General features: G+C 43.1%; 1 protein-coding gene across 5 annotated transcripts; it reads left to right on the forward strand.

Moving 5' to 3' along the window:
- Positions 1-1,905: 1,905 nt before the first annotated feature.
- On the forward strand, positions 1,906-25,966 carry LOC144612706 (membrane-spanning 4-domains subfamily A member 6D-like). 5 transcript variants are annotated; one of them, XM_081790255.1, is made up of 16 exons: positions 1,906-2,107; positions 3,460-3,622; positions 5,154-5,288; positions 5,613-5,669; positions 8,281-8,490; positions 10,382-10,483; positions 11,279-11,475; positions 12,370-12,417; positions 17,416-17,521; positions 19,624-19,810; positions 20,071-20,227; positions 20,673-20,804; positions 21,680-21,736; positions 22,661-22,804; positions 23,957-24,058; positions 25,305-25,966. In XM_081790255.1, the coding sequence occupies exons 2-7, from the start codon at positions 3,476-3,478 to the stop codon at positions 11,372-11,374; spliced, it is 747 nt and encodes a 248-aa protein (XP_081646381.1). In that variant the 5' UTR covers positions 1,906-2,107; positions 3,460-3,475; the 3' UTR covers positions 11,375-11,475; positions 12,370-12,417; positions 17,416-17,521; positions 19,624-19,810; positions 20,071-20,227; positions 20,673-20,804; positions 21,680-21,736; positions 22,661-22,804; positions 23,957-24,058; positions 25,305-25,966. The 5 variants fall into 5 exon arrangements, with proteins under 5 accessions (XP_081646381.1, XP_081646379.1, XP_081646380.1 ...); XM_081790253.1 differs by having other exon boundaries at positions 22,661-24,058; XM_081790254.1 differs by having other exon boundaries at positions 19,711-19,810; positions 22,661-24,058.
- The last annotated feature ends 563 nt before the right edge of the window (positions 25,967-26,529 follow it).

The following is a 26,529-nucleotide window of genomic DNA, read 5'->3' on the forward strand; positions in this document are numbered from 1 at the left end:
TGGGTGTGGAGCCTGCTTACGATTCTCTCTCTCTCACTCTGCCCTCCACTCAAATAAATACCATACAATAAGATAAATAAATAATCTAATGCAATTTTGAAAATAAATAAAAATAATAAAAATTTTAAAAATTAAAAATTAAATCAATGAGTTAAATAGCAACAATGATTCGTCTCTTGAATACTTGCCTTTGCACAGAAGTCACAGAAAAAAACCTTTTTGCTTCTAGATCAATGGTTTCTCAATGAGGAGATTTTTGTCTCCTCTCCACTGGGGGACGTTTGGCAATATCTGGTGACATTTCTAGTTATCACATCTGGGGTAGGCAGTGTTACTGGCATCTAGAGAGTGCAGGACTCCCCTGCCCTGCAAAAAAGAATTATCCAACCCAAAATGACATTAGTGCTTCTCCGGAGAAGAGATGTCCTAAATTATTAATCACAGGTGTTACTGCTCTGTCAGTCCTTTCCCTCCAAGTTGGATTGGTGGAGTCCAGACTCTGGAAACGAGAGACGGTCAAGGTGGGATGGGTCTAAGTCGAGAAAACAGAGAGAGGAGTCTCTTGTTCAGATATTACTGAAGCCCAAAAGAAAAAGGAGGAGGAGAATGCAGGGGGTAGAGGGAGGCAGGGAGGGAGATTGGAATAGGGTGTTTGAATGGGGTGGATATTGGAGGGAAGACAGGAGATAAAGCCCTTTTGGACTACCACTCTGTATGGTCCGGTACTAAGCACCTTGCACGTGTTGTTTCATGCAATCCTATAACTCGTCTGCGATTATTTGAAGCTATAATTGTATAGAGAGGAAGACAGACTGTAGAGGGAGTCTTTGCTTGGTTGATAGAATTCATTGGTTATTAGCAAGAGTCTGTTCCTTCTCTCAGACTCATCTCTCGAGTTTAACAAGATAATTGCATTAGTAATCTGTGCCATCTAGTCCTGGGAACTAAGCTAACCTTAATGGTGTTTCTTAACTCTTTTCTTTAATGTGTGGAGTTAAGTGCAGAACCCAGAATCCCTTGAGGTGACAGTGATGGGTTGCAACTGTGTTCCCAGGGTTCCTTCTGGCTCTCCCCCAAGGGAAAGAGGAAGCTTGTGGAATGGGGCTGTTCAGCCTCTATGACTGGCTCCGGTGCTGGCATCCTGAGCCAGCACCCTGATATATCAAAGTTGGCTTCCAAAGAACGTCCATCTGGATGCTTGAGGGTGCATAGGACCCCTCTGCTTCACAAAAGCATCCCAAGTCTGAGTTTGTTAAATCTGTGCAGGTCCTTCCCCAGCTACGCCCCCATCTGGTTTCACTACTTCCTAGAAGTGTCCAACCTTTCTGGGACACAGAGATCCATTGCTAGAAAGAGAGAAACCAGAAAAGAAGGACCACCCTATAGCAGGCAGCATCTAGGCAGTGGGTGCTGAGAGGCTGGTTCAGCCTGTCCAGAGCCTAAGGAACTGGAAAAAGAAAAATTTACATAAGTAACAAAGACATTTTTCTATATTCTATTATTACTGTTATTAGCTATATGTTATTGAATGCCTCTTGAAATCAGCATAGTCATTATCACTATTATTATGACTATAGTTAGCTATATGTTATTTAATATTATTATTTATCAATATCACTATCACGATCAATGTTACTATTATTGAATGCCTCTTGGAAACAGTAAAGGCCTTCTATAAATATTTTCTCTAAACTGATTCATAACAAATCTCCAGTGTTGGTACTGTTGCCCTGTTTAAGAGACTTGAAAACTGAGGCGAGAAGAACACCGACTTGTCTGATAACACAGAGCTAGGAAGTGTTGGGGTGGCAATGCACACACAGAGCTCGGGGAATCTCACGTTCTCCCAATCTTTAGGTTTTCTACTGGAGACTTTGCTGAAGATGCTAGGAGTTTGGGGAAAAAAGGAAGTGCAAGCACATTTCACAAATCCACAATCTGTAAGTATCACATCCTGTGTGGCTATAAACCCTGGACTGAGGAAGGGCTGGTGATTTTCAAAAGGTGAAGACCAGTAGAAAATTCTACAGGACTGTGTGAGAACCGAGAGTCTCCTGGGAGTTTGAGAGACCTCAGCTGCAACCAACAGGCTGGTCCACGGGCACAGGTAGGCAATGTCCAGAGACTGTTTTCAACTTCTGACTCCCCTGCTGTGCCTCCCTTAGAGGGGATATCGGATTGGAAGCTCCTGGAGAGAAGTTAAGAGGCACCAGATTATTTTGGAAATAGAGCAGGCAGAGGGAAGGAGTTCTGGATTAACTCTTGCTGCTGTGTGATCTCAGTGAGTCCCTTGCCTGAGGTCACGTGATCAGTGAGAGCCCAGCTCTGGCCCCTTCAACTGTTCTTGGGCCTTGTACAAACTGGACAGTCCAGGGGCTGAGAACGGTGCTATGAGCAGAGATGCCGGCTGAGCTCGTCGCTAATACTGCAGGCAGTTTGGTCACTTGAGGCTGGCAAGTGGAAGGCTCGGGCCTGGAACCCGGCTTTCATGACTCTGGTCCTGTTACCGTCTTTCTACATGCTGCTGCCTCTCCAGAATGAGTCAACACAGGCACAGGCTGCTGTTGCCAGGTGGAAAGGATGAAGGGGTCACATGATCTAGTGAACTGTGCAAAGGCTGCATACTCAGGGGGAGCTGGGGTCCAGTCCCAGCTCTACAGCTCTCCAGTTATGTGAACCTGCCTGAGTAATCATCATAACTGCAAATCTCTCTTCGGCATTAACTCTTTGCCGTGCATGTGTGCAAAGTGGGTTTTATTTCCCTTCACAACAAGCTTTTTGATTCTGAGTTTCCCTCACTACGGCATGGTTTTGGTAACTAAAGAACCAACTAACCTACAGGGTTGTTGTAAGGATTAAAAAGGCATTATAGGGTGGGGGCACCCGGCTGGCTCAGTCCATAGAGCATGTGACTCTTGATCTCGGGGTCATGAGTTCAAGCCCCATTTTGGGTATAGAGATTACTTTTAAAAAAAAGGCACTAGAGGATAATGTCTAATAAAATACAACTTAAAAATACTTGGGATTAATCCCAATAAGTATTATTATTGGGCTAAAAAATGAACAGTTAGGTAGCATGAGAAGTACAGAACCCGAATAGGAAAACGCTGATGAATAGAACCCTTCCTGCATCTCATAACTGGCAGGGACGTTTGAGGGTGACATTCTTGGAATATTTGGCTATTCACTTGTTGTGAGTAGAACCAGGGGAGAGATGTCGACGTATTGCAAGTTTTATGTGACCATCTGCCTCTCGAGATTGGTGTGCCAAACACCGTTGGGAAACAAATATTCATGATGCCAAGTATTTGTGGTTTTCACTGCTGCATGCTGTATAAATTTCCTTCCCTAAAAGAATAGGTCAAGTCCAGACTAATGGGAAAATACTGGCTTCCAATTTTGGGAGGCCTGAGAGCTCTATACTTTTTAAGAACTGAATGTGTTTATTTTCTCTTCCAGGGTTCGTGGCACAATCATGCTATCACGGTCCATGACCAATGAGGCCATTGCAGTTCTGACACCAAATGGCATCAGCTTCCCCCAAACAGGGGAACCTAAACCCACCAACCAGAGGCAATACAACCTCAAGAAACAACTAAAGGCAGAGGTCAAAGTTCTTGGGGTAAGGCCAATTCAGAACGTGCTGGAATGGGATGGGGAGGGGGGCGGGGTACAGGAAAGAAACCGTAGTCTTTAGACTATGTCATGGTGGCTCTTAAGTTTTGCCAGAGGGACTCTGGGTTCGTGAGTAGTCCAATGGAAGCCACTTGTAGAGCCATCCAAACCTTCCCCAGACCTAAGATGATATTAAAAATGTTTTTCCCCTCTTCTGAATACTAGCAATTGAGTCTTTGTTGATGTTTCCATAGTTTTGCAATAGCGCACTCCTCTTTTTATAAAAAATCACTTTCTTTTTTATTGTTTTTAATGTTTCATTTATTTTTAGTAGAGAGAGAGAGAGAGAGAGAGTATGGGCAGGGTAGGGGCAGAGAGAGAGTGAGACACAAAATCTGAAGCAGGCTCCAGGCCCTGAGCTGTCAGCACTGAGCCTGATGCAGGGCTCGAACTCATGAACCACAAGATTGTGGCCTGAGCCGAAGTCAGACGCTCAACTGACTGAGTCACCCGGGAGCCCCCAAAATCACTCTCTTGAAGTGTAATCAGAGTACAAAAAGCCATATGTCTACATGTTTTACCAGAGTAATGGTGATAAGTAATTCCATATTTTATGTATGTTTTTTTCTATGTGTTCACCAATTGCATGCTTAGGCAACCTGACTGATGTTTTTGAAGGGAATTTTTCCCTCACCACAAATCATGAGAAAAATAAACTTCTCTCCCCTCTTTTATCCTTCCCTTCTGAGAACAGGGATGATATGTGTCTTTTGTTAGCTTCTCTCCTCTCATGCATGATTTGCTAGAGCTCTGCGGACTGAAGGGAGGAGAGCTGGGAGGGATATATGTAGGACTGGAATTATCTCTGCAGTTATATGATCTAAGGCTGCAGAACCTAGGGGGACCCATTGCCTTGCCTCAAATACATGATCCTGTGGGGTACTACGAGGTTCGTGGGACATAATGTTTGGAAAACTGCTTGGCAAATATTCACAGGGCTGGAAATATCTGCGGCGGGTGTCAAGGAGGCAACCTTGGCCACTTGGAAGCCAAGATCCACAGCTGTAGGGACGTGGACTGGAGGGGTCAAGGAGCCAACCGGAGGGTCAGGTTCTCTGTTGTGTCCAGCAGGGTATGGGAGATGAGGGGAGGGACTTCCACATCACCAGTGCCAAGGCGGTGTGAGGGCTCTCAGATCTCCCCTGTTTCCATAAGAGACAGGAGAGTTGGTAGTAACAGAATGAGAGAGCCAGGGAAAACAGTCCAACACTGAGCCGGGAGCAAGGGCCATGAGCCAGAGAGGCAGAGATGCTCGAAGGCTTGCTGAGCACCTGCCAGATGGCCCGAGACTATAGTTTTCTGTGACACAGCAACATCTCCTCCAACATCTTCGCGGAGCCCCCACCCCAGACCTTTTACAGTATCTGTATCCTTGCTGGGATCCTGATGATGTGCGAGGACCCTGGGAGAGATAAAGAGGCTTTGCCTCTCCAGATGCTGACTTTAATCCTCTGTCTCCCTTCTTCTTCTTCCAACAGGCTATTCAGATCCTGTGCGGGGTGTTGGTGTTGAGTTTGGGGATCATTTTGGTATCTGTTCCGTCCTCTCCATCCTTTACCCCGGTGTTTTCCACCCTTTTGAAGGCTGCTTACCCATTCATGGGAGGCTTGTGTGTGAGTAGAGATCCTTAGGAGGACAAGCGGGGTGGAAGTGGGAAGAAGATGCCAGGAGGGCAGGCTGTGCACCTGTCAGCTCACTGTCTGCCGGGAGCAAGGGGTCAATGGTAGAACATGTTTCCCTGCGTGTATAGCCCAGGGAAGAGTTGAGTCGGGTGGGATAGCAGGAGTCACCTGATTCTACATCTATGTCTTGGTTGGCTCAAATAATCATTTCTTCTGAAGATCACCTTACTTTTCATCTCATCACCTTGTGGCTAACACTGCGGCTTCGTGTATATGTAGAAACTGACCCCACCGTTGTCTCTCCTTTCTGAGTAGTTTGTCATTTCTGGAACTCTGTCAGTCATCGTGGAGAAAAAGTCAACTAAGCCTTTGGTGAGTATAAGAACTCCGACCCACTACTCATGGATCGAAATGAAATTTAGGGAGAACTCTCCAAGGTCAATGTCTCCACCTTGCAGGTTCAGAGCAGATATTTATCAGAGTCAGGAACTGAGTCTGGATTATCCATATTCCTGTCCAGTGCACCCTCCTCCGGTAACTGCACGCTCAGTCACAGACTTCATTCGGGGTACTGTCTTATACTCTAGATCAGTGCCCAGGAATCTATTCTAGAAAAAGTCTGCCTCCTTATAATGCCCTTTTGATGGTGACTGGACTTTAAATTTAAGTCTTCAGTGACGAAGACGGTGACAGTGTTACAAAGAGGTCTATGTGTTGTGGATTCTGTCCAAACCCTTGAGAAAAGCCAGTCAAAATTGTTATGTGGGGAATTCTCTCTCATCCTTTTATCTATCTGATCTAAAACTCAATACTTTTGGTGGATCTGAGTATAAACTCTCGAGTCCTAAAAGGTGTCATTAACTATTGGTATTGGATAAAAAAAAAAACAAACAAATTTTCCTGCGTTTAACTCTTCCAGGAAAGCCAGGATTGGGAGTGGCAGGGAGAGGAAAGATGATTGTAGGGAGGTTTCTAATCTGTAAAGTTTCACTAAATCTTCACTCAATCCTAGGTCCCTCAAGTAGTTTGATGTTGGGGGTCACATGTGAGAATGCCATAGAACAGAGAAACTCCATTTGGAAGCTCTGCTTAAAAAAAAATCTCCTGAAGTCATCAGGAAATTAGAGTGAGTGCTCAGGACAATGCCAATCCCCCCCCCCCCCCCTTCTCTCTCTCTCTCTCACTCTCTCTCTCATCAGACTTTAGAGGTTGATTACTCGGAACCCTTACCTAGCCCCCAAGCTGCTAGATCAGTGCTGTCCTATAGAACTTACTGGAATAGCAGAGATGAAGCAATCACACTGCCAGTCACATGTTGCAACTGAGAACAGGAAATGTGGCCAGTGAAATAGACAAACTGAACTTCAAATTTTATTACAGTTTACTTTAAATATAAGTAGTCCATGTGGCTAGTGACAACCGTATTGGATAATGTTTCTAGGGGCGCCCGGGGGGCTGAGTCGGTTAAGCATCCAACTCTTGACCTCGCCTCAGGTCATGATCTCATGGTTCGTGGGATCAAGCCCCGCACTGGGCTCTGTGCCGACAGTGCAGAGGCTGCTTGGGATTCTCTCTCTCATTTCCTTCTGCCCCTCCCACACATGCACATGCTTGCTCACTCTCCCTCTCTCTCAAAATAAATAAATATTTCTTTTTAAAGACTAATGTTTCTAGATTATCGGGGAAGCTTATGGGACCCTTACCCCAGAGAAGAGCAACACCAGAGTGAACAGAGCAGCAAACTCAAGGCCATGGGGGTGTGGGCTTTGGGTGCACTCAGGCTCACCAGAGTCATGAATCTTGTAGTGAATTCTACTGTGTTCACACATTATACCAGCCCTTTCTGAGGTGGAGGGAGAGTGCTGTCCCAGAACAAACCTAAATTATTCTAAGAAACCTATACTCTGGAAATCAGGTTATCAGGAGGCCCAGGAGCGTGCACCTTAGTCATTATTTTAGGGAATGGGGGTTAGGAGGAGAAAAATGTCCTGCCTATTCTCTACTGTGCCCCAAATCTCCAACTGCTGAGCCCCTAAAGGAAGAGGAACCTAGACAGGATTATGTGATATTCTAATTTGTGGCTACTGGGAGTTCCCTGGACCACACTCACCTATAAATATAGCTTTCAGGATCATCCTCGCTCGAGTCCCCTTTCCTGTGAGTTGGGGTAGAAGAGACCACATCTCTGAGCTCAGTGTATTTGTTGCCCTCACTCACTTCGTACATGTGGAAACGAGACCCAGAGTGGAAAATGGAACTGGGGAACGGAGCACTCAGGAAAACTGAGAGGGTCGTAGGCAAAGCTACTACCATGATGTCAGCTTCCTAACATCCAGTCTGACCTTCTGCCTCACCCTGCCATCACGTGCTACACCATCCTCGGGCCTAAGACTAGAACTCTCTCTATATACTCCTTCATACAGAGCTCTGGGTGTGACCACTCATTCATACAGAGCCCTGGGTCTGTCCACTCCAGGGCTCACCTAAGCCTGACTGCACTATGTCCCCATATTCCTATCTGGGTGGGTGGGCGTTGAAGAAGGTGGGGTGCAAGGAGGAGCACCTTGCTTTGTCTGCCTCCTCTGTGTGGCTGATGCTTCCACCAGGGGTTTCTGGATGAGTTGGGGGAGAAAGAAATCACATCTGCCTTTGGTCATACCTTTTAGGGGATTCTGTAGACACGGCCTCAGGAAGCCCCGCCATCAGTCCTGGGTAAAGAATTCAGGAGAGGAATATTCTCTGTCACCTACTGAAGTCCTACGTGGGGAGAAACATTTCATTTATTCATTCACCTAGCCAAGATGTTCTAGGTTCAGAGATGTTGCTAAGTGCTGGGGAGACATACAAGTTTAAGTCTACCCATGCTAGACTTCCTGAAGGACACAGATTAGAAAGTAAGGTTCTGCAATGCATTGGCAGAGAGGGATGATAGAACATTGGTTGCTCATCGGAAGTGATTCTTAACTCAGCATTTGTCTGTCAGGTTCAGAGCAGCGTGGTTGCAAACATTCTGAGCTCTCTATGTGCTCTGGTGGGTTTCATTCTCCTCTCTGTCACGTTGGATGCTGTGGATCCTGCCTTTCGGAAGTGTACCTTCAACAAAGAGCAAAGAAAACCTGAATGGACTACATTTAACTATTATATTAACCCATATATGGACAAAGAATGCATCACGGCCAAAACCACTCTGACTGTAAGTATTTTTTAGATGGGTTGTTCCAGTCATATGAGGTTTCTGAAAGCCTTGACTTGTCGTTACCCCTTCTTTTGAAAATCTGTCTAACTCTTTCCGGGTTGGGCATCTGGGGGAAGGCCAAGGCTCCGTCTTCCCAAAGAGGGGGGCACTGCCCGACTGAGATGACAGGGTAGGCTCTGGGGCAGTGAAATGGAGTAGAACAGGCAATGACAAATAAAGGTGATAAGGAAAAGCTAAAACTTACCTTGATAGAGTTTCTTAATAATCAAAGTAATTCTGTTGTTAGAGTCATAAAATAGGAGTTTGCCAAACCAAAAATCTTGGCACGTGGAAAGGTAAATTCAGAAAGGCAAAGACAGCAGGAAGATGTAAGTGATCAGGAAGCATGGAAAGTATGTGTACTAGGGTGTTAACTTGGCCTGAGCAGACGTCAGGCCAAGCACTGAGAAGTAGAGGGTAGGAAGTGTGACCCTGGAGGTGAGGGCTTCTCCTTCCGGTGACCGCAGTGATGAACAGTATTGATCGAGTGAGAAAGCAGCATCATTGCTCTTTGTTATAACTTACAGAGGTGGAATTTATTAAATTGAGAAATATATATAGGAGGATGGAGAATGGCAACTGATAACAAATTGCCACTGTTAGGGAAAAGAAAGCAATGAAGTTTAGCTAATAGAAATAATGTCTTAGGTTGGAGCATTGAAGGGTATGTGTGTGGTCAGAAAACCCTGAGAAAGACGCGAATAAAGGGGCTCCAGAATATCTGTTGTCCTGCAGTCACAAAAGTGGGTGATGTCAAGGACACAGCTGGAGGCTGGCCAGAGCTGGTCAAGCACGTGCTTGCACACCACTCCTTATGGAGCTGGCCCAAGGAACTTGCTTCTCTCCAGGTTCGTGATATGATCATGGGGAAAAGGTACCTGCAAATGAGGTTGGCAGTAATTGACATAAACCCACACTTGGTGGAGCCAGCTCATGGTGAGAATCATCCTGGAGAGAAGTTGAGGAGGGATTTGTATAATGAATAAAGTATGAATTGGTGAGGGATAATTTTGCTTTATAAATAAAGGGACTATAGTGAGCTTGCTTGCTAGGACAATTTCTCGTTAACGTCCACGAGTTGCGTTTCCTCTTCCACTGTGTGTAAATAGACGAGAAGCCCGTGCAGTCACATTTGCTCTCCTGTCCTATCATCTCGCCGGGTCTGCATGAAGGCTGCCTCAGGACAGAAATGGTAGAACCTAGTCTCTTGGTGGAGCATCTTTTTTGAGTTGGTTGGCTTTGTCAGTGAGGGTGGCGGCTTTGTTTATGCTGTGTTTATTGCCTTGATTGTTCTTTCTGACTCTCACAGACATCAAGAAAGGCTAAGAAAGCCCATCCAGAGGGGGTGTTAATATTGACTTTCACAAAGGACTTACACCAATGAGGTCAAAACTTCATTGGTTCTCAGATCCCCCTGAGAAGGAAGTATCATGGTGCACATTTGATAAATGAGGAAACAAGCTAGAGAAGTAGAGACTTCGGGCTCACTCAGCTGCTTAAGCGGTAGAGGTGAGGCTGAGGCAAGAATGGGAGCTGGCCTTTCCCAGCCCTGGGAGTTATTATACCACTAGCTGCGTCAACGATGTAATCAGATACAGCTATGTCTCCGAGCGAGACGTACGGTGCACAAAGTGGATTATGTGTAGCTGATGTAATTACAGTTCATCCTCCCTCTCAAGGGTCTAACTAAGCAAAGGGGTTAAACTAAGCCAGTTGCTAGGCTGGACAGGAGCAGTGTGCTCTTCACTCTGTGATGGTTGAGGCCTTCATCCCCACAGTCGCCGCCCAACAAGGGATGAGGGCTTCAGTTGACTCAAGCACCGCCAATCTTGTATTTCCTCCGCTGCAGGGAACTCTGTCTGTGATGCTGATTTACACGGCGCTGGAGTTCTGCCTGGCTGCGCTCTCTGCCGTGATTTGGTGGAAAGAGGCTCACTCTGACTTCCCCGGGGTGAGTGTGCTGGCCGGCCTTCCCGAGTCCTGCCAGGTGTATTTCAGGTTCAGGGTTGTGTTGAGTGATGTCAGCTAGGGTGACTGACGGGCTGGCAGTTGTCGGTCATGAGATACACATCGGAGCTGGTTTGATGGGGATGGAAGACAGATGAGGAAAGCAGATAACGACTGGGGAGCTGACTGGCCGAGGGTCAACCAAATGGAATGGTTGAACCTGAAAAATGGACCGGTTCGGTCTCCTGTCTTGTAAATGCAGAAACCTGGAAGTTAAGTGGCCTGCCTGGCATTGTGTGTGAGTCCGTGCTGTGCTTGGGTCCCTAGAACTTGGCTTGTGTCTTCCCTAGACAGCCCCAGTCTCCTTAACAGTCTTGACTCAGTGAAAGATATTTGCACATGACTGCATTTGGCAAATGTCCTTTGCTCTGGCTTCACCTTCCTGTGATCTTCAAATTCTTTTTTCACCTAAAAGATACTTTTAAAAACTTGTTTCAAATTCCATGGGACAGCACCCTCCCACCACCATAGACTCACAGCTTCATTTAACCAAATTAAAAAGCCTTGATTTATCCAAAATTTTATTACAGAAAGCAGGATGAATACTGAGCTGATGAGCAGCACTTATTTAAAGAGCTTAATGACATGCTACACTCATCTTGTATAACACACATGCACACACACACACACACACACACACACACACACACACAGATTGGAGGAAATGACATCGAGAGATGTATATATTAAGCTGAACCTTAGTGAAGTCTGAAGAACTAACATATTTTGTTTCTTTTAGCGTGTGCTTTTCCTGCCTCAGAGTTGCAAGAATAAATCCAGCACACCCTCAAAGGCATTTCGTGACCCTGGATACGAAGAACTAGTAACTTCTTAGGGGAAATAGTCATCAGAAATTTGGCTTTATGATACTGTATGAAGACCAGCCAGAGAAACTCAAGAAAGCAAAGTTTGAGTTCCCTGAAATGTAGCGTTTAGGTAATGAGCACTGGAAATGTATATGTTTGTTTTCTTGTTGCTGAATATATGTGCTCAATAGGGGGGGTCTTGGTTTGGCATTAGGTAAAAGCACAGATGTGTAAGTTACCATCGACTAAACCGCCAAATAGTCAGACATTTAGCAAAAACCTAGATAGGATTGTGTGATTTAGTGATCATGCCGAAGTAAAGGAGACAACTCTTTCCTGTCCCCCTTAATCGCCAACAGGAGTTAACTGACTTACGGTGGTGTTCCGACTCTTTCATAGTAGACAGTAGTGTTCCCTCACAGGATTTTACTCATCACTACATGTAGACAAGCCCCCTACAATTAAACCTCAGGAGCTCTGTAAGTAATTGGCTTCAAAATAAAATCTTTATTTGATTTATGTGATGTGTATTTTATCAATACCACCAAACAATTAACTCAATTCTACCTGGAGATAGCATCTAACACTACAGGTTAAGGGCTCAGTCCTATTAGACTGTGACCCTACCACCCTCTTCCCACTTCAGATGCCAGTAGCAGGCCCAGATTGTCACCTGAGCTTCTGGCCCACTGGCTATAGGTAGAGGTTCCCAAGCCCTCCTTAGTTCAACTAATTTGCTAGAGTGGCTCACAGAACTCAGAGAAATGTTTCACTTACTATTACCAGTTTATTATAAAAGGATATAACTCTAGAAAATCCATAGGGAAGAGATACAGAGGGCAAGAAATGGGAAAGGCTGTGGAGGACCACTCTTCCCGAATCTCTTTGTTTTTACCAAGAAGCTATCCCAATCCTGTTCTGGAGTTTTATGGAGGCTTTGTTACATACCCATGATTGATTAAATCACTGCCCATTGGTGATAAAACTCAATTTTTACCCCCTCTCTTCCCTCTCTTCTTTCCAGAGGCCAGGGGGGTGGACTGAAAGTTCCAATCCTCTCATCAATCATAAGGTGGGTTTCTCTGCTTGGGGAGGGTCCCCAACCTATCCTTGGGTTCCCTGAGGGCTTTTCCCAAAGCTAGACTTCTCTTAGCTTTGACTCCTTTCTCAGAAAAGGCAGCCAGCCCTTTAGGCAACACTCAAAGTCACTTCTTACCATTGGTTCAACATAACCAGCATGTTAACCACCTGTGTCTTTTAAGTGGCCACGCCCCTCCAGCCTGAGTGAAATGAGATTGGCGTCTACCTTGAGATCTGAAGATGTATTGAAAACACGTGTGTTTCACATAGAAAATGCTCCGTTGAGTTTTATTTTCAATTTTCTTCCACCACCGCCACCCCCCCCCCCCACCACCAACTTTTTCCCTTACGCCAACTTGATTCTCTAAACAATTTGAATCTCTGTCTGCCTCTGGATTTTGAAACTGATTAATCTCCTAAGATCTTTCATTCCTCCAAGAGTGTCTGTACAGGGCTCTAAACAGAGAATCTCAGACTGCAGCAATTTATTTTCTCTTCCTTTTGCTGCCAAGGAAGATTTTAGAATTAAAGGCATTTTTCAGAGCTTCTGCACAGGTGACTCTACTGACATCCAGTGGTGATAAAGAGAAATGCTTTCCCTCCCCACCCCTGCCCCGCCCCCGAGCCCCCCAAATAAATAGAAAAGGCAAGCCAGGGTAATAATTCAGTGTCCATGGAGAATTTCCCTGTGGGCAGCTAATATGACAGTATAAAATCACACCTGCAAACTTTGTCTGCATATGTCATCAGTGAGAGGGGACAATGCATCTTTTGGAAATAATTTATTATTTGTATCTTCAAAAAGACACGAACCATTACTATAAGAAGCTAGAATACCTATATTCTTGTTTTTTTCAATATGTGAAGTTTATTGTCAAATTGGTTTCCATACAACACCCAGTGCTCATCCCAAAAGGTGCCCTCCTCAATACCCATCACCCACCCTCCCCTCCCTCCCACCCCCCATCAACCCTCAGTTTGTTCTCAGTTTTTAAGAGTCTCTTATGCTTTGGCTCTCTCCCATTCTAACCTCTTTTTTCTTTTTTCCTTCCCCTCCTCCATGGGTTTCTGTTAAGTTTCTCAGGATCCACATAAGAGTGAAAACATATTAGAATACCTATATTCTTATGAAATAAAACAGGCCTTAATATGAGACTTTATTAGAGAGAAAGAGGGATATTTTATCATGATAAAAGGGTCAACAGAGCAGGAAGAAACAAGGGTAAATGAAGGTGTAATAAACAGCAGAGACCCCCAAATATAGGAAGCCAAAACTGACAGAATTGAAAGAATTCAGCAACTGCAAGTGGGTTTCAATATTTTATTCTCAATCATTGATACGAAAGCTAGACAGAAAATCAAGAAGGAAATAAAAGACTTGAACACTATTAACCAACTTAACTTGATGCACATATATATATAAGATAAATCTTAATATAGGGGCACCTGGGTGGCTCAGTCGGTTAAGCGTCTGACTTCGGCTCAGGTCGTGATCTCACAGTTCGTGGGTTCGAGCCCCGCATCAGGCTCTGTGCTGACAGCTCAGAGCCTGGAGCCTGCTTCCGATTCTGTGTCTCCCTCTCTCTCTGCCCCTCCCCTGCTCATGCTCTGTCTCTCTCCCAAAAATAAATAAATATTTTTAAAAATCTTAACATACTATAATATATATTATTTGTAGTAATGCATTTGTTATACAACAATAGAAAACAAATATAGATCATATGCTGGAACTTAAGACAATACATTTTATAAGATTGAAATAATATAAAGTTCTCTGAACAAAACAGAATTAAACAAGAAATCAATAGCAGAGAGACTTTGTGGAATCCCCATATAGCTGTAAATTTAAATCACTCATTTCTCAATTGACTATGGGTCAAAGAAATTAAAAAAAAAAGAAATTGGAAAATATTTTAAATTGAATAAAAAAGAAAACATCAAATGTATGGGAGACAGCTAATCCTGGACCTAGAGGAAAATTTATAGCTTTCAGTGCTTATATCAGAAGCAAAAATGTCCCAAATCCATAACCTTAAGCCCCCTCCCATGAAACAGGAAAAAGAGAGAGAAAACTAAATCCAAAGGAAGGAGAAATAAGGAAATAATTAAGGCTAGAGCACAGAAAAATAATGAAGAAAGACTAAGGAAAGCAAAGTTAGTCCTTTGAAAATGCCAGGAAAATTAACAAACTTCAGCTACACAGACCAAACAGAAAGGAGAGAGAAGACACACATTATCAAAATCAGTTATGGAAGAGGAGACCCATCACCAACTCTACAAAAATTAAAAGCATTATAAAGCCCTTATATATAATTCCGAACAATTTTATGCCAGCAACTTACACAAATAAATGAAACTGTGAGATAGACATAAATTACCAAAACTGATCCAAAAAGAATTAGAAATATATGGATGTATCTATAGCAAGTGAAGAAATTGAAATAATATTCAAACACTTTGCCACCAAGAAAAGCTCAGACCCAAATAGCTTCACTGGAATATATCAGATACTTAAAGAAAAATAATAACAATCCATTATAAACTTCTTCACAAAAGAAAGGAGGCGGGGGGCACCTGGGTGGCTCAGTCGGTTGAGCGTCCGACTTTGGCTCAGGTCATGATCTCATCGGTACGTGAGTTCGAGCCCCGCGCTGGGCTCTGTGCTAACAGCTTAGAGCCCGGAGCCTGCTTCAGATTCTGTCTCCCTCTCCCTCTGCCCTTCCCCTGCTCATGCTCTGTCTCTCTCTGTCTCTCATTAATAAATAAACGTTTAAAAAAGATTAAAAAAAAAAAAAAAAGAATGAAAGGAGGGGATGGTCTCATTAGAAGAAAGGAAAGCTACAGAATAATGTGCCTCAAGACTGCCATTTTTTTTCCATTCTCCTGAGGTCACAAGGGCAAAGTCAAATAAGATGCCCATTCTGGTGATACCTCTTTTATCACAGTGTCAGTCATAACCCAGGCAAGAGGCATCTCACCTGGGGGGCTTGTTTCATAGAGTCTTTGTAGAGCCATTCTGAAGCCGCCAGCTTTTGAGGTATTTCCATGGCTTCAGTAGGCGTTGACCATCACAAGGCAAAGGAAGGACAGTAGAGCATTTGCCCTCTTTTGAGTGTAAATGATGCACTTCTCCGCTAGTCCATTATACACTAAATTCTTAGGAGCCGTTTTTATAGATGTAGACAATTGATCGGTGTGATTTGTCCCGGTTCCTTTGGCTGGCGCTCCTCCTACTGGCCAAAGAGGGAAAAGCTCACTCTTGGTCTTGTTAAGCAGGAACACTAAAAAGGAATGTTCAGCTGACTTGCCATTCTTTTGCAGTTCCTTACTCATCCATTTTGCTAGATCCTCAGGTCAGGTTTCTATCATTTCCATATTATACCGGGAAGTCCTATTATCAGCAACTGATTTTAAAGCCTGTGCCACCTCAAATCGAAGGGGTTCAGTAACCACCTGGGCATTCCCTTTATCAAAACCACCCTTTTTACTTATAAATAAATCCTTAGCAATATTTTTAGTTAAAGACGAACCTGGGTCTTCAATGCAATGTCACTTCTGATGCCCAATGTTCCAGTGGTAGCGGTTAGGGTTTAATTTCTTTTTATTTTTTTAAAAAATTTTTTACATTTATTTATTTTTGAGAAACTGAGACAAAGCGTGAGCAGGGGAAGGGCAGAGAGAGAAGGAGACACAGAATCTGAAGCAGGCTCCAGGCTCTGAGCAAGAGTTCAGCACAGAGCCTGATGCGGGGCTCGAAACCACGAACTGCGAGATCAAGACCTGAGCGGAAGTCGGACGCTCAACTGACTGAGCCACCCAGGCGCCCCAGGGTTTAATTTCTAAAGAAGACTCATAGGATCCAAATGGACTATGTGTCCCACTTTGAGATCTATTTTGCAGGACTAGGACACGATATAGCAACAGCGTTAAACTAAAAATGTGCGTTCCAGCTAATGACTGCCTCATTGCAAGGGGTCCATAATGACGGGTTTGTGTTCCAATTGCCCTCCCTTTCCCCCTGTGATGCACGTTTGTTTTTGATAAGGAATCCCAACAGAAAACCTCAGGACCAGGACCAAATTGTATTGGTTTGGGGGCTTCTTATACTTGGCTTGTCACATGGGCATGTTATTGCAACCAGCCCCAATAACATACCATTCTGTGGTCTCGCTGAAGCCACGTACACATCACTAGTCACACTGTTATCAATAAATAATGCTGACAAGCTGGCACAAGCCACCCAGAAACTCCTCAGACCCCTGGTTACAGAGCAACACAATGAATCCATGTGTCCATGCCTTGACTAAGGGTCAGTGCCCCACAGGTACTCCCGAAAAACCTCTCAGGTCTGTTTCAGGCTTGCTGAAATTAACCCCAACAACACAGGCATGGGTTTGGACAGACTTGGTTTGACTAATTACTCCTTGTGTGATCTTGGATCAATTCTCAGCTTCCTTTTTTTTTTTTTTTTAATTCTAATATATAGATAATAAGCAGATCCTTGTGTCTGTCATGTAAGGACTGAAAAAGAAATTCTGAGCACTATTCACTATACCTCTGATAAACGTTGGATCTATAGGTGTCACACTCAGATGTCTGAGATAAGGAAAAGGAAACATTTTAGCCTTTCAAAGGCATACTCTCAGCAAGAAGAAAAAGCATTTGGCAGAGAAGAGGCCAGCGTTTGCAGGCATCTTTTTTGGTAGGGGCGCCTTAAGAACGGAACTAGAATTAAACAGAACTATTAATATGAACGCGAATCAGGGAGTTTGGGTCTAAATAAAAGAATCAAGTGGAAACCGATACAGTGGAATATGCACCATCAGAAGAGTTCAGAAAGCTGTTATCTCTGTTTCTGAGTGTGGTAGATTGTTGATTATCTTCTGATAATATTAAGGCTAGCTTATCTTTACCGCCCTTATATCTAACCTAAAGTTGGAAATAAAGAAGCCTAGAGTAACAATTCTACCATAACAATCCTTCTCCACAGAGGGCCAAGGGCAGGGGGCAACTCCATGAAAGATATGAAACACAAGGTTGCAAACCAGAACAGCTTGCTACTTAAAACCCACCGGCAGCCTGGGATAGACATCAAGGTAGGTGCAGCTCATTTTTGGTTGTATATATTCTGGCTGAATTTGGCAATGATTCCGGGCTTGAGTGTGGGCTGGGGATAGGCAAAATCCCTGGATTGGGAGCAGATCCAAGCTGGAAGAGTGAGGATCCAGGGAGGGGAGGAGACAGCAGAAAAGTCTTTCTCTGCCAGCTTGGCAGTGGCTCTGTGGCAGTATTTTCTCTTACTGTCATTTGTTTTACTAAGGATATATGCACAGATAATATGATTACAAATACGTTATCTATTGCCCAGGGTCAGCTTTTTGCTTCATTTGCTTCAATGTTATAAAATTTTAAAAAAATTAATAAAACTTTGTAGGCAGAGTTGGAGCCTCAGCCCTGAGCCGCCAGCTCATTTTCCTTCCTTCTGAACTCAGAGACAATCGTTATTTTTCCCTTCCCATCCATGTAAGACTTTTACCACATGTAGGTATATGCATGTTCATACACATGAGAGGACAAGGTTTTATTTACTTTTTTTAACGTTTATTTATTTTTGAGACAGAGAGAGACAGAGCATGAACGGGGGAGGGTCAGAGAGAGGGAGACACAGAATCTGAAACAGGCTCCAGGCTTGGAGCTGCCAGCACAGAGCCCGACGCGGGGCTCGAACTCACGGACCGCGAGATCGTGACCTGAGCTGAAGTCGGACGCTTAACCGACTGAGCCACCCAGGCGCCCCTTACAATTAGAGTTTTGAAAAATAAGATTATCTTCTTCATCAGAGGCTGAATATGACTTTTTTTTTTTTTTTTTTAACTCTTGAGATACACAGAAAGGTTTACACGGAGGCAAAGTGTGTGATGGAAGTAATTCAGGAAGCTTTTAGAGCAACATGCACCACCCTTAATTTCTGTCCGTCCTTTGCATTGGAATTCATAATTTACCCATTAAAGTGTTACTTGTTTCTGTTTTACAAGGTCAGCAATAGATTCCAATCTTCCTTTCATTGTTTACCATTAATTCATTTAAAAAGTAAAGGATGTTCTCCCATTAGATGCCGAGCGATTGTTCTAGATGCTGAAGAAACAGAGATCAAGAAAACCTGGTATACTAGGATGTCAGCCAGAAAATGAAACATTTTGCTACTACTTTTTATATTTCACTTGAAATATTCTGCAGTTGATTTCATCGTTAGAAGAGAGGTGTTTCACTGAGGGTGTCATAACCCGATAATCCAGGTATTTCTAATGACAATGTAAATAGATACAACCTTTTGGCATGGAATTTAGGATGTGTAAGACTTGCTCTTATCCTTATGCTTTGATCCAATAATCCCACAAAAGGGAATTTATTAATATGAATGTTAAAGGGATACTTATTTACAGTAACAAAAATAGGTCACTTAAAACATATATGGCATCTAGGGGCACCTGGGTGGCTCAGTCCGTTAAGCATCTGACTTTGGCCCAGGTCATGATCCCACGGTTTGTGGGTTCGAGCCCTGCATCGGGCTCGTGCTGACAGCTCAGAGCCTGGAGTCTGCTTTGGGTTCTGTGTCTCCCTGTCTCTCTGCCCCTTCCTGGCTTGTGTTCTCTCTCTCTCTCAAAAATAAATAAATAAAATTTAAAAATATACATATATGGCATCTTGAAAATGCTTAATAGATCATACCATTATTCTTTTTTAAAATATTGTGCAAACAGAAAAGTGATAATTAACCGACACTTGGATAGATTTTTAATATATAATGTGAAGTGTAAAACATTTAGAGACAAGGGTGCACGTAAACCATAATTAAACTCTCAAAAACCATTTATGTGTATCAGCAAAGACTTGGAATGAAGGCAAATATTGCTAGTTGTGTGTGGTTAATGTACCTTTATGTGAACTTTTCTCTGTTTTTTCAGAATCTTATAATGCAGTCATTATGTTAAATACAGAAAAATAGTATGGCTTTGTGAAGAAAAAAAGTAATGTAGGCTTAGAGGAAAAGACCAATCGAGTGAGATCCATTCTGTTCTATTCTAAAAATTCATCATATGGAAATTTTAGGCAATGATACAAAGAATTCATAGGAAGGCTTAAATTGCTCTTTTCTGAGGAGAAAAGAAACGAACTGGAAACGTGCATCACGTTGCAGATTATTAAATAACTTCGATGAATTGTCTAACATGACGTGAGAAAATCCTTATGAGGTCACAGAAACGTTGCTATTCCTAAATCACAGCTGAAGAAATAGAAACTCGGAGAATGTACCTGAATTGTCCAAAGCCACCGAGCAAATAACAGGAAGTCGCGATTCACGCAAGGGTGTGCCTGACCTTAAGGTATGCATTCTTCCAGTCCAATCCACAGCTCTTTTTTGCAGATATGTGAGAAACAACGGAGGCGTCCGCTCTACAGTGGTGAACATCTTGGGCTTCTAGAAAGTGTAAGGAAGCTGTCCAAGCCCCCGTGGTACTATTTTCCCATCCCTGCCTGTCTCCCACTGCTGTGGTCCAGAATTCCATATTCCATTGATTCCATCCTGGAGGGCTGCAGAACCGCCCCCCCCCGCATCCAGGCGTCAAGTACAGGTCTCTTACAGAATGAGTGATGCCGTTGCTACCGAGGGGACTGCTGGGGGCATTTCAACAAATGAAATTCAAAGTGCGCAGGTGGGACGAGCAGACGCACCCGATTTAGCTCAACGTGTACACAGCAAGCTGCGTGATTTCCTTAAAAAGAATCTGCAATCCCTGGGTGTAAGTTACCTTTAGCCCTGTAGACGTTAGGGGGTGAGTATGGAAAATTAAATGGTCTACAACTTTATTGGGGGTGAATTATTTTATGCCAGCTCATAAGACTGGGTAAAAAGTGGGTAGGAAAATATATCTGGGAGTACACTTAGGTCAGATGTTTTGCTTTGAAGGTGTTTCAGGCTCCCAGAGTTCAAATGGGATGTTTGTGCCCAAATATAATAGCCCCATGAGGTAATATCCATCCACAGGGCCTGGGAAACCAACACCTTTTTTTTTTTTTTTTTTTTTTTTTTTTGGATTTCACTCTTCCGAGGATTATTTTTAAGACCCAGTGAAGGTGGAAAAGATAAAAATGCGATTCATATGTGGCCTTGGGATCGAGGGAGAAAAGTCTGGAATGTAGAGAGTTTTTCCACTTCCCCCCTGTATTCTATTTTTGTTCCTCCAGGTAGCTCAGATAATGATTGGCCTGAAATGTTTCTTATTTGGGATCATTGAGATTTTTCTTTACTGGCACTCTGACTTCAGGAATCTTTTATTCTGCTTTTATATTGGTTACCCATTCTGGGCTGCAGCATCTGTGAGTATATCTGTTTGAACTACTTTGGGAATCAAAGAAGTTATTTAGAACTTGTAAATAAAGGAAAAATATATGTAATTAGTTTATCCTCGCTTTCTGTAGACAATAGCTGAGACTCCTTTTTAGACTCTGTTAGAGGCACTGTGCCAAGTAGATAGGGAATTTGTTAGGAGAGAAAGTGACGAAGCAGCCTCAGGACCAATTGTAAGTGTTTGGAGAAAAAAAAAAATGCTCCTGAGTCCCATGCTCCCTCCTTTGAAGGGAGAGATCATTCCTACTTGAGAGGATCCAGGTGTACTTTAGATAGCAAATGAGGGGCACCTGGGTGGCTCAGTCGGTTAAGCATCCGACTCCGGCTCAGGTCGTGATCTCACGGTTTGTGAGTTCGAGCCCCGCGCCGGGCTCTGTGCTGACTGCTCAGAGCCTGGAGCCTGCTTCGGATTCTGTGTCTCCTCCTCTCTCTGCCCCTCCCCTGCTCATGCTCTGTCTCTCTCTGTCTCTTAATAATAAATAAACGTTTAAAAAAATTAAAGAAAGCAAATGAACTTTCAGGTTGGAATAAATTGGGATAGGTCAGGATGGGGGTAGGATGGGGGTGTGTAGGGCAGAATCATCCATCCCATCCAACTCTATCACAGTCAATGGCATCTACCTTGAGTTCTTGCCTCACTTTCTCTCCACGTCAATATTCTTCCATCCACATGCCCCAAATGGACACACATTCAACTTGGTTCGATTCAATGCGTTGTTCTTTAGGAATATTCTTTTGGACTGGGAGAGATGTGGGGTTCAGGTTAAGTCATCCAAGGTGGAGGTGGGTGATGTGGATAGGAAAGCGTTCTCCCCCGTTAATGTCTTTCCTGTCTTATGAACAGTTCATCATGTCTGGATCTTTGACCATCTCATGTACAAGAAAACAAACAAAATTTCTGGTGAGTATCAGTTTCCCTTTTGCTCATTTAATGAGTTAACAAGAACCGTTGACTCTGACTCTCTACAGGAGGCCAAACCAAAACAAGATTTGGATATTCCAGTCTATTTCGTTGACTTGCAACTTTTTCTTCAATGATCTATTTCATTGGCTTGCAACTTTTTCTTCAATCATCTGTTAATTCTTTAGAAAATGAGACATACACTTAGCTTTTTTAAGAGAAGAAATTATCCAGGGGTGCCTGGGTGGCTTAGTTGGCTAAGCGTCTGACTCTTGACATCAGCTCAGGTCATGATCTCATGGGTTATGCATTCAAACCCTGTGTCAGGCTCTGTGTTGACAGTGCAGAGCCTGCTTGGGATTCGCTCTCTCTCTCTCTCTCTCTCTCTCTCTCTCTCTCCCTCCCTCCCTCCCTCCCCCACTTGCTTTCTATCTCTCTCTCAAAATAAATAAAAATTAAAATTAAAAAAAAGAGGAGAAAGTATCCAACTGTCTGAATTTTAGCCTAGTAAGAAGCAAAAGAGGGGGGTCTTTACAGATAGATCCTTGTTTCAATGGTTGAAGAGACGCATTTTGGAAGGCTAAGATGGAGAGGGGTGCACGTTTGTGTTTGTATCAGGGAGCTTCTAGTTCAGGGAGGACATATTGAAAATCACTCCTACCAGTGATATCAGAACAAACAGAACCCCCATGATGTTGGCTCCATGGGCTTTCATTTCTGGAGGATCACTTCTTCCCTTCTCTCCCATGATGTAGAGTGGCTTGCCAGAAAACTGCTTCTGTAAAACAGGAAATTGAATTCCTCATGAAGGATCCCTTACCTTAGCCCATAGAGCCAGGGCATGCCTCCAGGGTACTGCAGAAGATGTGTCTGGAAATACAAAAGGCCCTGAGTATTTCCATTAAAGGCTTTATTCTCTTCCAGATCGAAGTCACTATTGGAGCTAACATTATCAGCACACTACTTTCAAGCACTGGGATAATTCTTCTCTCCGTGAATTTAGTTGACATAGTCTTACTTGAATGCTGGGAGTTACCGGCATGTTCGTTGGTTAAATCTTTTATAACTGTAAGTACTAATTTGTTGGATGGTGTCTTCACATGTGATGTTTGTTTTCAGCTACCTCAGCCCTCAGCGACTAAAAGCCCGTGATGAAGTTTCTAAACGTTGAAAAGTGATAGGAAAACAAATAAATATAAACATGACATTTGTTTTTAAAAAAAGTGAAACAACCTGATTTCAGAATTGCAGAATTATGTGTGTGCATTTCTGTGTGTCATTTTAAGAACACGTATTCTTATTATTCCAGATTTTCTCTGATGAACATGGGCTGTTCTAAAAAAAAAATGATAAAAAGACTGCTCACAGATCAGTGTGCCCAGAGAGGAGGGACCTGATCTGGAACATTGAGGACTGGCCTATGGATTTCTGGTAGTGAAAATGATACAAAATTTGGGAGCTGGTCTGAGTCATTTTAATGTTAATTTAAAAGATCAATGGAGGGGCGCCTGGGTGGCTCAGTCAGTTGAGCATCTGACTCTTGATTTCAGCTCAGGTCATGATCCCAGGCTCATGGGATTGAGCCCTGCATTGGGCTCTGCACTGAGTGTGGAGCCTGCTTGGGATTCTCTCTCTCTCTTCCTCTGCCTCTCTCCCCATGCTCTCTCTCTATCTCTCTAAAATAAAAAAATTAAAAAATAAATAAAAAAATAAAAGACCAATGGAATGTTAGTAAATCCATCCTTTCTGTGAGTAAAGTTGAGTCACATGATGTGTGTATGTGTATGAATGTGTGTGTGTGTGTGTGTGTGAGAGAGAGAGAGAGAGGGAGAGAGAGAGAGAGAGAGAGAGAGAGAGAGAAAAGTCCTGGTGTATTCAGTGTTTGACCAATGCGTGTGAAAAAAATGGCTGAAATAGGAGTAACTAACTCTAGAATGTTAAGGGAGTTCTTTTGCAGAGCTCTGCCATTTAGAATTCCTATAACTCATATTTGTTTCTGTAGGAGTTTATTTATGGTTGCTCGCTGAGACAAGGTTTGTGCCAGATCCAATATTGTGTCTAAATGGAACGGGCATATCTTAGATAGGAAGTGCATTGTCCTCAAAATATCCACTAACCCTGGCCCCTTGCCCCCACCCCCTCCCCCGGACAACCAGGATGAGCACATTGCAGACTAAAGCTGGTTGGGGAAATCTTAATTCTTGCCCTTCTCTTCTGTAGAATATTGTGATCCTTCAAATGATACTGACTTGTGTGCAGATTTTTATTTCGTTCTCACTCTGTGGGCTCACTTATACCGTGGATGGCAATGAGATCAGCTGGGTGAGTAGCCTTTTTTATTGAGAAGGTGAGGAAGCATTTAAAGCATCACAAAGAATCAGATGTGTTAATAGTTAACTTCAATCTCTGGTTGTATAGAGAATTGGCAAAAACAACAACAACAGCAAACACCCCCCCAAAACCCTCTTAATGGCAAGATGGGAGATGGGAGGTTAGAGAACAACAGTTACATGTTACATTCACCAGCCACTCCATTTTCGAAATATTCCTTTGCACAGATACTTCATTCATAGTCAGTTTCCCTCATTCACTCACACATGTATTTCTTACTCATCCATCTAAAGTATACTGAACATGTATTACATTTACTGTGTTGGGAGATGGGGAAACAGTGGCTTTTCCCATATCTTTAACAAGTGGATGTCATAATAGATCGAATAAATACTTAAGGAAAAAAGTAGCAGCCAAGTAAGAGATACAATAGCTCTAGGAACACATAAGTGTGATTTTGATATTAATTCCATACCTCATAATTTTTCATGGAATCCCATCAGTCATACACACCCCAACATGTCAATGTGCTCACACACACTGACGTATTCATACGTGTATATGTAGTCTCCCACATCACCACATGTGCGTTCCTCCATATTTATTCTGCAAAGCCCTCGTAAATGGTTGGCCTTTGCTACATGCAAAATGTCATACTGATATTTCTGTTTCCATGTCCCTAGGACAAAAGTCAGGGGGACATATCTCATTGTGTTCACGGATAGCATTTTATCATTTTTTATGGAATGACTGTCTCTCTTGCTACTACTCAAATCCCTGTAGATGCTGGCACGGACTGTTGGCTACATAAATACCTGACAAGATCACCGAAAAAAATGTATTTTACGGTGGTTCCAGACATGGCTAGAATTGCCCTATCTCTGCCTAGGCTGTTGTGAAAACATTGGCCGGCCAGGGTGTTTCAGCTTTGGCATTGTAGACATTTTGGAATGAATAATTACGTGTTGAGGGGGGGGGGGGTGGGAGGAGGGGACATGATCTGTTTAGCAGCATCCCTGGCCTCTACCTGCTCGATGTCAAAAATTTCTCCCACCCCCAATTTTGGCAACCAAAATGTCTTCAGACATTGCTAAATATCCCCTGGAGGGTAAAGGTACCACCAGTTGAGGATCAGTGGGCTATACAGAGCACTGCAGCAAAAAACTTACAAGATCAAATAAAAATCACTGAAAATCTGGTTGAAGTAATTGTAGATGTTGTGATGTCCTATTTCTAGGCTTCTGCACTAAGTTGCTTGATCAGATCACATTCTGAAGATCCTTATCAAGACTTACTGACTCAACCTGAAACTTACGAAGATTTAGTGCTTCAAGACATAGACCAGGTTCACTCTCATCCATGAGACACCATCGAAACATTTTTTACCACACCAGGGCGTCTTGGATCCATGATGGCAACCAAAGACAGATCTGCTAGGAATCTTCTACAAATCCCCTGCTCCCCATGTCTTTTATTACGCACTTTCACATACACAGACACAATTAGCACGGATATGTGCTTACTTTGACAGGTGACCAGCAAATACTAATATTAGCATTCCGTGGCCTAATAGACCTCTTTTCATTGGGACGGTATTACCATTTTTGAGCCAATTTCAGTTCTTAGGCCTCAGAGAGGAATTTGTTGTTACCCACTTACTCCTTCCTAGAAACTGTACTTCCCTCTGGGTTGACAGTTTATTCAAGTGAAAAATCTTTGTGCAAATAGTTTGGGTGAGTAGTGGCATACCATCTGACACTGGGTCCAATCTAAGTTTCTTTGACTGTTGAATGTACTAGGTCTCCCTTGCTTGTGTCAAGGTGAACTTGACAAAATGTAATGCGATACAAAATGCACACTCTAATGTATGACACATAGTAAAAATCTAATGCAACCTCATTATTACCTGAATGCTGATTTAATCAACCTACCGCTCAATCTTTTTTTTTTTTTTAATGATGTTGCTTTCTTCTTGGTGACTGGGTATCATGGTGTTTTTTTTGTTTTTGTTTTTGTTTTTGTTTTATAAGGCACTATCCAGGGTTTGGTTTATCAAAGGCAAATTTTTTGAATTAGGATTTGTGTGTCTATTTTTTAAGAAGCGAAGAAAAACATCAGTAGGGAGGAAGAGAAGATAGAAGATAGTCAAATGAAGATAGCAGGGGTAGCCTGCTCAGGCTGCCATAAAAGAATACCACAGAATCAACAACGGAAATTTATTTACTCATAGCTCAGGAGGCTGGAAGTCTAAGATCAAGGTATCAGCTGGGTTACTTTCTCTGAAGCCTCTTTTCCTTGTTTGTAGATGGCTGCCTGCTTGCTGTGTCCTCACATGGTCTTTCCTGTGTATATGTCTGTGTCCTAACCCTCCTGTGATAAGGACACTGGTGACAATTGGATTGCATAAAATATGGCTTCATTTTATCTTAATTAGCTCTTTAAAAGACACTATCTTCAAATAC

The sequence above is a fragment of the Panthera onca genome, chromosome D1, assembly GCF_046562875.1.
Source record: "Panthera onca isolate mPanOnc1 chromosome D1, mPanOnc1 haplotype 2, whole genome shotgun sequence".
In the NCBI taxonomy this organism is placed as follows: Eukaryota; Metazoa; Chordata; class Mammalia; order Carnivora; family Felidae; genus Panthera; species Panthera onca.